Below are 10,590 nucleotides of genomic sequence, written 5' to 3'. Positions count from 1 at the left end.
AAAACAGACCAAAACAGAAATTTCAAATAATGTAAAAAAAAAAGTAAAAAATTTCAGGTCTTAGGGAAGATATTTGAAGGCAGGTGAGACTGTCTAATTCTAGGTCACTAACCTACTTTCCACCTTATATTTAATCTTCAACATGACCTGTAATTTAATACTTAATTGAGATTCTGTCAGGAGAAGGTGGGAAGGAAAAAGGAACAGTCAGTAACTTTGTTTGTTCTGCCATTCACTGGCTTCCTTTTTTGTTTATTTTTCCTTTTCTTTCTTTCTTTGGGCTGTACTTGGCTCAAAGGGCCTGTTTTCAGTACACAGTATTTACATATGAATTTGGCAACATGAATCACACTTTCCAGAAATGTCAGTTCATTGCCAGGGCCCATCCTCTCTAGGTAACTATGCCCTGCCCTGAACCTGAATTCTCATGAGATTCAGTATAAATACTAGCTCTGGCCTGACTTTCTGGTTATCTGAAGGCTTTGGGATCCAACATGAAGTTGTCAAGTGGCCTCCTCTTTCTTCTGGTCCTCCTTACCTTCAGCATTGGCCAGCAAGAAGCTAGGGAGATCCGTGCTTCACTCTTGGGTAAGTCAGAAAAAAAGTTCTCTTTAGAGAAGGCAACCAGAAAGAAGGAAAATGAAAGACCAAAGCAGGGAATCCTGAGACATCTTCTGCATGAAATCACCAGATAAGGGATGACTTTACCAACACTATCCTTTCCACATCAAACTTTCCCTAGATCTTCACCCTTTATAACTTCCTTTTGAGTTGCTTCAAAAGAAGTATCCTGATTTCTTTCTAAAAATTTCAGGGTCTAGACCCAGAAGTCTTATCAATTGATAATATAATCTTAGGGTCCGTGAATTGGTTTTTCAATAGCTTGATGATTTTATTCAATGTAATTGTCTTTCTTTCTAAACCTATGTATTTTATTTTATACTTATAAAACCATTATTTTGAGAAGGGGTTCATAGACTTCACCAGACTACCTAAGAGCTCCACAACACACAAAAAGGTAAAGAATTCTCAATCTAATCTAATTCTCCTTTTACAGTGAAGAGAGTTTGTGTGATTTTCTCATAGTCACATAAGTAGAAATAACTTGGAGATTCTTCCAGTACTAGTTTGATGACTCTTTAATCCTTTCTCCTTTATATCTTCAATCTCATCCTTTCCTACCTTTTCTATCAGTCACCCTTTCTCTTGTGTCTTCAAACTTTTCCTCTCCATTGGTTTGCATGTGTCATTTAAATTAAAGCCAATATGTAAATACAAAACTTCCCACAAAACCTTAAGAAGGATAGGATCTGCTGTCCTATCTCTTTATTCCAATGCCAGACTTATAGAAAGATTAATTTATATTCATTGTATCTACTTCCAGCCACTTACTTTTTCCTTGAATCCTTTTGGACTCCATCCTTACATCATTTTGCTAAAACTGTTGTGTCAAAGGTCAGCAATAACATCCCTAATCAGCAAATTTAAATTACTCCCCCCACCAAGTCCTCATCCTCTTTAACTTTTCTTCAATTTCTAACAGTGGTAATCACTTTCTTTTTGAAACCCTAACGTTTGACTTCAATAAAATTACCTTAGCCTCATTTTCTATCTTTCTATCTTTCTCTCCCACCATAATATGCACATTTCCCACATTATTGTCCTTGACTTTTCAACTGTTCCTTTTTCATAGGAGTTCTATGATCCTGTTCCTTCTTTTGGTTTCAAGGATCACCTTTACATATATGATTCCCAAATCTATATCTCCAGCTTTGATCTATTTCCCAAACTCCAGAATTTCTAATTATGTTACACACACACACACACACACACACACACGAAAAGACCTCTCCCCCAAACAACAACAGTAACCTTATTATTCATTGGCAGTTCTGACTAAAGAGCTGAAATGAGCAAAAACACAAGATTTGTTTAAATTAAAAGTTCCAAATACTGGACCAGGGACAGCAGTTCTATCAGGAACCGGATTAAAATATAGTTAGGAAATATTTAACAAAACAAAAATACAACAGATAATGTTAGCAGGTGGTTTTCTAAATCAAAATGAATCCTTATGCATAGCTGGTCTTACTTGCTGTTACATACTATATGGTTAATTTTCTCCCTTTGATTTTTCCCTGATGTTAGGAAAATGTGTAGAGCTCTGTTATGGGGACTGGGACTGTGAGCCTCATGAAAAGTGCATCAGCAATGGATGTGACCACTATTGCTCAGAAGGTTATTTTTAGGTAAGAGAACTGAGCTTTACCTTGGCAGAAGTCTAGTTAACCATTGATGAGCAAAAGCCTAATTGTGTCTCTGGGCATCTCTTCCTTCTTGGGGTCTCCTCATCAAACTCTCACCCCTCCACTTAACTGTCCTTCTCAAGGAAAATGCTGGCATTGAAGGGAAAGATTGATTTCTCTAACATTTCATTCATCTTTTTATCTTCTCTCATTTAAGTAAACTGAGAAAACAATACATATAGTAATAATAATAATAATAATAATATCAACTAGTCAAATTGCTTCTTCCCCCCTCAATTAGGAAATATTTGATAACAGCATTTCTTCCAAGCACTTTCATAAATATGGAGAAGGAGGTTTTGAGGTCATTTAATTAAGAGGCCTCTCATTTTATAGATGGCCCAGAAACAGGAAAGGATTGTTTAAGACCCCATAGCTAGAAAGTGGCAGAGCCAGGGATGAGGCAACATCACATACTGAAATGATCATTGGCTCTGGCTCAGAGAATCTGGATTCAAATTCTATCTGTGATGCTTTCTTCCTGGGTAATCTGGGACAAGTTTATTAATCTCTACTGTGGTCACAGTGCTCATCTGGAAAATAAGGGGTAGGATTAGATCATCTCTGACATCTCTTCTAGCTCTGAATCTGTGGTTTTATCAACTAGATAGTCTTTGGGGTTCCTTCCAATATTTGATCTATGGGCCAATGATTTGAACTAGAGTAACCAGTGGATTAATTCCACAATCTTGCCAGATAGGAATCTTGACTCTGATACTAAGAGTAGTCACTTATTTAGCTTTGTAACCCTGGTCTGGTCAATACACTCACTGAACTGCAGCTTCTTCATCTGTAAAAAGGGATAGTGATATTTGTGATACCAACCTTACAAGGTGATATAAAATTCAAATGAGTTATATTTATAAAATGCTTTGCAGATCTTAAAAGTCTACATGAATACCAATTTATTTTTAAATTATCTGGTACTGCTTTGCTTTATAGGTATGTCTCTGCTTTTAGTACCTTCTAAGTTTATAACAAATTGAGGGCAGGTATCTTATCTTTCAGGGGGATTTGTATAATATTTAAAGCATCATGATAATAACTGTTCAGTGATGAAAGTAAACAATTTAGGAAATGAGGATATGGGAATTTGGGCTATTCCACTTATGCCTGACTTTCATTCCCAGCTGGCTTTCTTGGATATGACACAGATTAATATTAATTAATTTAATAATTTTCCTCAGTTACATTCAAAACCATTTTTTCATTTGTTTTTAAGATTTTTGAGTTCTACATTCTCTCCCTTATTCACTCCCACAATTAAGAAACCACATGCAAAGTTATGACACAGACTATTGCAGAAAGGAACCAATTGGATCAAAAATTGTCGACCATAGAAAGAAGGTACTCTCCAGTATGATCTAAATGAGCCAGAAAGGCCCTAGGGAACACTTGAAATTGCTCTTGGCAAGGGAGACCACGGTTCCCTCAGAGATCCTGTCACATGCTTCTGTCAATATGATGACTATGGATAGTGGAAAGCCGCTAGACAGGTCAGGGCAGCTGTAGACTCACTCAGTATGTAAGAATTTGGCTTTAATTTTGTATGTGTTTTTGTTTGTTTCATTTACCAGAATCACACTAGAGAAGAAATCACTGAAGAAAAGTCCACTGGGAGTTGATCATATGTTGCTGGAGTTCTTACCTTAGAAAATCAGATAATTTAACATGTATAGGACTGCTTGCCATCTGGGGGAGGGAGTAGAGGGAGGGAGGGGAAAAATTGGAACAGAAGTGAGTGCAAGGGATAATGTTGTAAAAAAATGACCCTGGCATGGGTTCTGTCAATAAAAAGTTATTTGTAAATATAAATTAATTAATAAAAAAAAAAAAAGAAAGAAAATCAGATAGATAATGGAAGCTTGTGGGGGAGGGGGATGGGCTGTGAGGGTGGGGAAGGAGAAGGTGGACAGGAAGTGAAAGATTAAAGGGTGGGAGAGAAAGGGAAGGCCAGGCTTCTATCTTAATAAATCATTAACAATGCAAGAACTCAAGCCTTACTTGCATTCCTTGAGAGGTTGCTGTATTATTCCCCAATTCAAACTAATGGCCCTTAAACTTTGCCAAGATTTAAAGCCTGTGAAATAGGTTTCAAAGAGATTTTTTTTTATTCATATTAATTCCATTCCTCCCACAACAACCCCCTCCTTTCCCCCACCTTGTTTCTTATAGTTCTCTAGGTCCAAAGCATCCCAAGGAAAGCACTTTCCCTTATTAAAATGCGTAAGGAGTCTTGTGACGGGTGGCTGGTCCCATTTAGAAATCAAGACTCTGAAAGTATGGGTATGACTGAGGAAGTCCACCTTCCATTGTTGCTTTCATATTTTATCTAGTTTGGAAGGATGACATTCAGTTTCTCAAGCTAAGTCTGCGTCCTAATAACCATACCCATTACTTTCCCATAAAGTACACTGTGCCAGTCAATATCTTCTGACCAAAGACTCAGTGAAGCAAATGACTTAATTAAATTAAGATTTAATTAATTAGATTGGCAGAATCTTTACTTGAATGTGACATAAATTTTACATCCCATACAATATCCCATTCCAACTACAGGGATACAAACAGGCTGCAATTCATTCTCTGTCTCTGTCTCTGTCTTCCTCTCTTTCCTCTTCCTTTCTTCCTCCTTCCTCTCTCTCTTTCATATTCTCTCTTACCTTTCCTCCTGACCTCCTTTCTCTCTCCCTCTCTCTACTTTTCTCTCTGTCTCTGTGTGTTTATCTATTTCTTTCTTTGTCTCTCTGTCTCTGTCACTTTCTTCCTGTCTGTCTGTCTTTTTCCTCTAATTAGATACTTATGGAAATAACTCAATTATCATTCTTCACTGAGATTAGAAAATGCTATGGAAACTTTTAGTCACTTTCCTGAACTCTGATATATTGGCAAAGGGAGACACAGGAAAATGACTCTAAATCCTAAAATGCTCTGATCCACTGAGGTCTATATTCTGTAGCCCCTAGCCCACTGAAACCCTGCTAAAATGCCTAAAACAAAGGGCCTATGGCAAACTTGACTGCCACAAATCTAATACCACCAATGGGAGGGAACCAGATAATTGTATCCCTGCTTGCTTCCTCTCCATTTTGCCTTCAGACTAGTGTTTTTCTACACATATCTTACCAGTTCATCAAATAAATCTGATTCGATTCTGAAGGAGCATCACCAATAATGTAGTCTCCACCATCTCCCATCTTCTCCACAAACTCCTCCTCCACCACAGCAAATATACCCACTCAGGTCTCATAGATCAGATGTTAAAGGAAAACTACATCAATCATCACTTTTTTCCCCGCAATAATCTTGTCATCCACCAACAATATTTTGCAAATGTATCCTGAATTGTAATTTAGGAAGATCACAGATCGCTTGTAGCCACAATGCCTTACTCCAACCAGAGTTGAATAGTGTTGCCCACAATAATGGAAGTTATTGTTAGAAAACAGGCTAGCCAAGCATGAGAGGACTGGAAAACTTCTCCCACTTGATGGGATCTTTCTTTCGTTTCTCTAAAATGCAATTTGATGTGACTCAGGGATGATGATGCATGATCATGGCAGGAAAGAGCCTCCACTCTCTAGCTGCCTCTGAGTTCTGACTTCTACCCTTAAGGAAATGACTAAGATTCTGGCTACCTAAGCTGTCTGTGAAGGGAAGACATATGTCTGCTCTCTCAGCAGGGCTGAAAAAGAGCTTCCAGGTTCTCAGTCCCTCATTCAGCCTGCTAGTGTAATTGTAAGAATTGCATTTGGAATCCTACCTTTGGATTCCATTGCAGAGAGATTCCTGAAGTGAGGCTTGCTATTAGAAACCATAATTCCCGCTCCTTCCATATTGCCCTGTCTTGTTCTTAGTCCTCAGGGACCCCTCCATATACCACAAATAATCATCGCAGCATGGTGGCCATCCCTCATTCATTTGTCCTTGCACTATTTACAATCCACTGAAAGGTAACATGAGAAACTAGAAAGAGCATGCGATCTGTAGTCAGGCTGTAAGTCTCTGTGACTTACTGCAAGTGTAATTTTAGAGGAATCACTTAAATTCTCTAAGCCTCAACTTCCTCATCTACAAACTTAGGGGAAGTCAAAGAGATCATAAAAAAGGGAAAAAGATCCACATATGCAAAAATGTGGTAGCTCTTTTTGTAATGGCAAAGAACTGGAAACTGAATGGATGCCCATCATTTGGAGAATGGCTGAATATGTTATGGAATATGAATGTAATGGAATATTATTGTTCTATAAGAAATGATTATTAGCAGAATGATTTCAGAGAGATCTGGAGAGACTTATATGAACTAATGCTAAGTGAAATGAACAGAACCAGGAGATCATTATACACAGCAACAACAAGATTATATGATAATCAATTCTGATGAATGTGGTTCTTTTCAACAATGAGGTGATTCAGGCCAGTTGCAATGGTTTGGTGATGAAGAGAGCCATTTAAACCCAGAGAGAAGACTGTGGGGATTGAGTGTGGATCACAACATAATATTTTCATTTTTTTGTTGTTTTTTGCTTGCATTTTGTTCTCTTTCTTATTTTTTTTCCTTTTTCATCTGATTTTTCTTGTGCAGCATGATAACTGTGGAAATATGTATAGAAGAATTACATGTTTAACCTATTGGATTACTTGCTATCTAGGGGAGGGGATGGGGGAAAGGGAGGGAAAAATATTTGGAACATAAGGTTTTACAAGGGTGAATGTTGAAAATTATCTATACATCTGTTTTGAAAATAAAAAGTTTTAATTAAAAAAAAATTAGGAACAATATATTAGATGACCTTTAAGATCCCCCAGGTCAAAATCTACCATCCCAAATCTTGTTTAATCATACAGTGTTGGTTGTCTTTGTAGAGTTCCCACCATAGCACATGGCAAAAATAAAAAAAATAAAAATAAAAAAGTTTAATAAGTCACTTAGAGGAAGGAGAGCTGAGCTAAGATGTAAGACACCAGGGTTTTAATCACAGTTCTCCAGGTAACCAACTTTAGAATCCTAAACAAGTCAATCTCTTTCCCTTTCTGGGCTTAAGTTTCCATCTCCACAAAAAAAAAAGGAGCAAGTTCAATTAGATGACCTTTAAAGTCTCTGACCCTTAAGTCTCTGAAAACGAGTGAGTTATAATTCTGACAAAATGAAACTGACATTTGGGCAACTCTAACAGTCTCCAGTTCAATTCTAAAACTGGAAGAAAAAGAAAAACACTGAGGTTGCATAGCCTCGAAAGTGGGGTCCATACTATTTAAGAAATGTAAGTTCTCTGGAAAGCTAGATGGTATAGTGGATAGAACACCAGCCCAGACGACAAGAAGGACCTGAGTTCAAATGTTGCCTCACACACTTAACACTTCCTAGCTATGTGACACTCTGGGAAGTTACTTAACCCCAATTGCCTCAGGAGAAAGAAAGAAAGAAAGAAAGAAAGAAAGAAAGAAAGAAAGAAAGAAAGAAAGAAAGAAAGAAAGAAAGGAAGGAAGGAAGGAAGAAAGAAAGAAAGAGAGGAAGGAAGGAAGGAAGGAAGGAAGGAAGGAAGAAAGGAAGGAAGGAAGGAAGGAAGGAAGAAAGAAAGAAAGAAAGAAAGAAAGAAAGAAAGAAGAGAAAGAACGAAGGGAAAGAAAGAAAGAAAAAGAAAGAAAGAAAGAGAGAGAGAGGAAGGGAGGAAGGAAGGGAGGGAGGGAGGGAAGGATGGAAGGAGGGAAGAAAGAAGAAAGAAAGGAAGGAAGAAAGAAATGAATGTTCTCAATTTCTACAACAAACAGAAAAAGAAGAAATAGACAAGTTGTGGTTAGAGAGAGTTTGTTATGGTTAATGAACTTAAAGATTTGAGTAATTCAACAAAGAACTATCTAGCACAGTGGAAGTGAATTACATGTGGAGGAAGAATTCACAACTTCTGGGCCTAGAAGTCTTTTTTGCAGCTCTATTTGGGAGCAAAACTTCAGCTGCATGTATTACTCAACTGGGTTCCCAGAATCTTTTCACCACAGCTCCCTTTTCTGCTGCTAAGGGTTCTATTTTTCAAGGTTGCTCCCTCCCTGAAGTACCTGTCTTTTATACTCATGTCTTTCTGTGTGAGTGTCACTCATCCCTCAAATGTGCCTAAAGTTTTTTCAAACTAACTCTCTTACTGCTGTTACAGGCAAGTTGATGTTAGATGCCATGTCCAATGGCAGAAGAGTATGAAAGAGAGAATTGCATCCTCCTATCCTGCAAAGGTTGCCTTCCCAAAGGACTTCTGAGTCTATTCTCCCCCCAAATCAAATATTATCCTTAGGGCTTATCTATTTAAAGCCCTACACAGGCCTGAACACTTGTTCCTTCAAGGAGGTTGCTTTCTTAATGCATAGACTGGGGAGTAGGAGCATCTTTATTGATAATTAACCCCTTGAGATTTCATTCTAAGCCCTTTGGGCTGGGAAGTTGGACAAAAATCAACTTCCTTCTACCTTATTGGGCACTGGAACACTTTAAAATAAATATATTGTCAACCACCAAGTATTTATTGAGTAGCAGTCATAAGGCAATCAGTGGGATAATAGAGCTCTGTCCAAGATGAATTTTTCCCAGCATTCATGAGAATCACAGGATTGCAGAATTGGAAGGAACTTCAAGGACTTCCTCATTCAAATCACATCTGAAAAAAAAAATTCCCTGTACTAAACACTCTACTTGTGGTCAAGCTCATATCATTCTGTTGTAGGACTTTTCCAATTTTTTTTTTTCTGTGTTCTGTAAGACCTCAGGAACACTGGAATTGCAACCACTTATCATCACAGAGTTATATTAGAGTGTTCAACACATAGTGAATGTGAACAGGCTGGAACATAGAACATAGGACCTACAATAAAGGACTTTGAAGAAAAAAGATCAAAAGGTGCCATTAAAAAAATGTATGATAGGAAGAGAAAAAAGATGAGCGTTAGTCTTTTGTGATAAGTAAGAACCAGAGTCATTTACTGGTACCTTCGCAACATTGGTTAGACTCTTGATAGGGAGGCATGGCAGGTTATATACTGGATGATGGGAAGGAACTTCCAAGCAAGTTAATGATTCACTGAACTTAAATAGGGGTTGGTCATCCCTCTGTGGCAGGCGTCTCCATCAGTTTCAAGTATGGGCAGAGATAGACAGAGAAAACTGCTCCAAACAATGTCATTGTTCCATAATATCATTAATACCTTATAACCAAATATCACCAATCCCTCCATGTAGCCCCCAAACACAATTCCCTAAAACAAATATTGATGAAGCACCAGCAAGCTCTTTGCAAGGCACTAAAGTAGTGCCTAGGGTAGCTAGGTAGCATAGTGGATAGTCATGGGCCCAAGTCAAGAAGACTCATTTTCATGAGTTCAAATCTGACCTCAGACTCTTAAGCAGCTGTGTGACTCTGGGCAAGACACTTAACTCTGTTTCAGTTTCCTCATTTATAAAATGAATTGGAAAAGAAAGTGATGAATCACTTCAATGTCTTTGCCAAGAAAACCCTAAGTGAGGTCTTTGAAGGAATTGTCTGACTGAAAAAAATAACAACATTGTTCTTGGGGGACATAAAAAATGCAAAAGGATAGTTGTTACCATCAAGCAGCTTACATTCACTGGGTGATAGGGAAGGTGGGGGGGAAGAAATGAGGTAGACAGGATATAATATTCACACAGATAAATCAATACAAGGTAAAAAGCATCCGAGCATCACTTAATAGTTCTAAAGTCCTTCCATAATTAATTTTCCATTAATTGCCCATTTGTAATGTTGATCCTTTAGAAATAACCCAGATCCAGGTAGAGTATATTGTAATATAGAGTTGTGTTGGGGGGAGCTGAGTGGTGCAGTGGATAGAGCACCAGCCCTGAAGTCAGGAGGACCTGAGTTCAAATCTAGCCTCAAGCACTTAATACTTCCTAGGTGCATGACCTTGGGCAAGTCACTTAACCCCCAATTGCCTCGAGAAAAAAGAAAAAAAGAATGGTTACATCCTAGCCAATGAAAAGGCTTGGGTCTTTTACCTTTTAAGTCCTGGACAAGGTGGTAGCTGGCCAGGTTCCAGGAACACATGACAGAAGTTGGGATGACTCTCAGGTGTGTTTGGGCGTCTCCCTGCAGGGACTAAATAAATGCTTTCTCTTTGTACCTGAAGACATCTCTGATTGTTAATTTGGGAAAGGAGTCTAGCCCCTGTCCCACACACCAGTTCCCTTACTGGATGAGTTTGGGCAAGGCTCTTCTTTTTTGTGACTCAATTTTTTCATCACCACCTCCTGGCCAAAAAA

At 38.1% G+C, this 10,590-nt stretch overlaps 1 protein-coding gene across 1 annotated transcript; it reads left to right on the top strand.

Moving 5' to 3' along the window:
* The first annotated feature begins 395 nt into the window (after window positions 1–395).
* LOC116423441 (protein Wfdc21-like) lies at window positions 396–3,971 on the top strand. The gene is made up of 3 exons (XM_031967571.1): window positions 396–588; window positions 2,149–2,249; window positions 3,884–3,971. The coding sequence occupies exons 1-2, from the start codon at window positions 495–497 to the stop codon at window positions 2,247–2,249; spliced, it is 195 nt and encodes a 64-aa protein (XP_031823431.1). The 5' UTR covers window positions 396–494; the 3' UTR covers window positions 3,884–3,971.
* The last annotated feature ends 6,619 nt before the right edge of the window (window positions 3,972–10,590 follow it).

Source organism: Sarcophilus harrisii, chromosome 4, assembly GCF_902635505.1.
Source record: "Sarcophilus harrisii chromosome 4, mSarHar1.11, whole genome shotgun sequence".
Taxonomy (NCBI): domain Eukaryota; kingdom Metazoa; phylum Chordata; class Mammalia; order Dasyuromorphia; family Dasyuridae; genus Sarcophilus; species Sarcophilus harrisii.
The sequence above is the reverse complement of the archived record's forward strand: the minus strand, read 5'-3'. Positions and strand labels throughout refer to the sequence as shown.

What these genes read in the sequence shown, in the direction of transcription:
- LOC116423441 (XM_031967571.1), top strand. Translation starts at nt 495, where the DNA reads ATGAAGTTGTCAAGTGGCCTCCTCTTTCTTCTGGTCCTCCTTACCTTC. An exon ending in GATCCGTGCTTCACTCTTGG is followed by an intron (nt 589 to 2,148) that starts GTAAGTCAGAAA and finishes CCCTGATGTTAG; the next exon opens with GAAAATGTGTAGAGCTCTGT.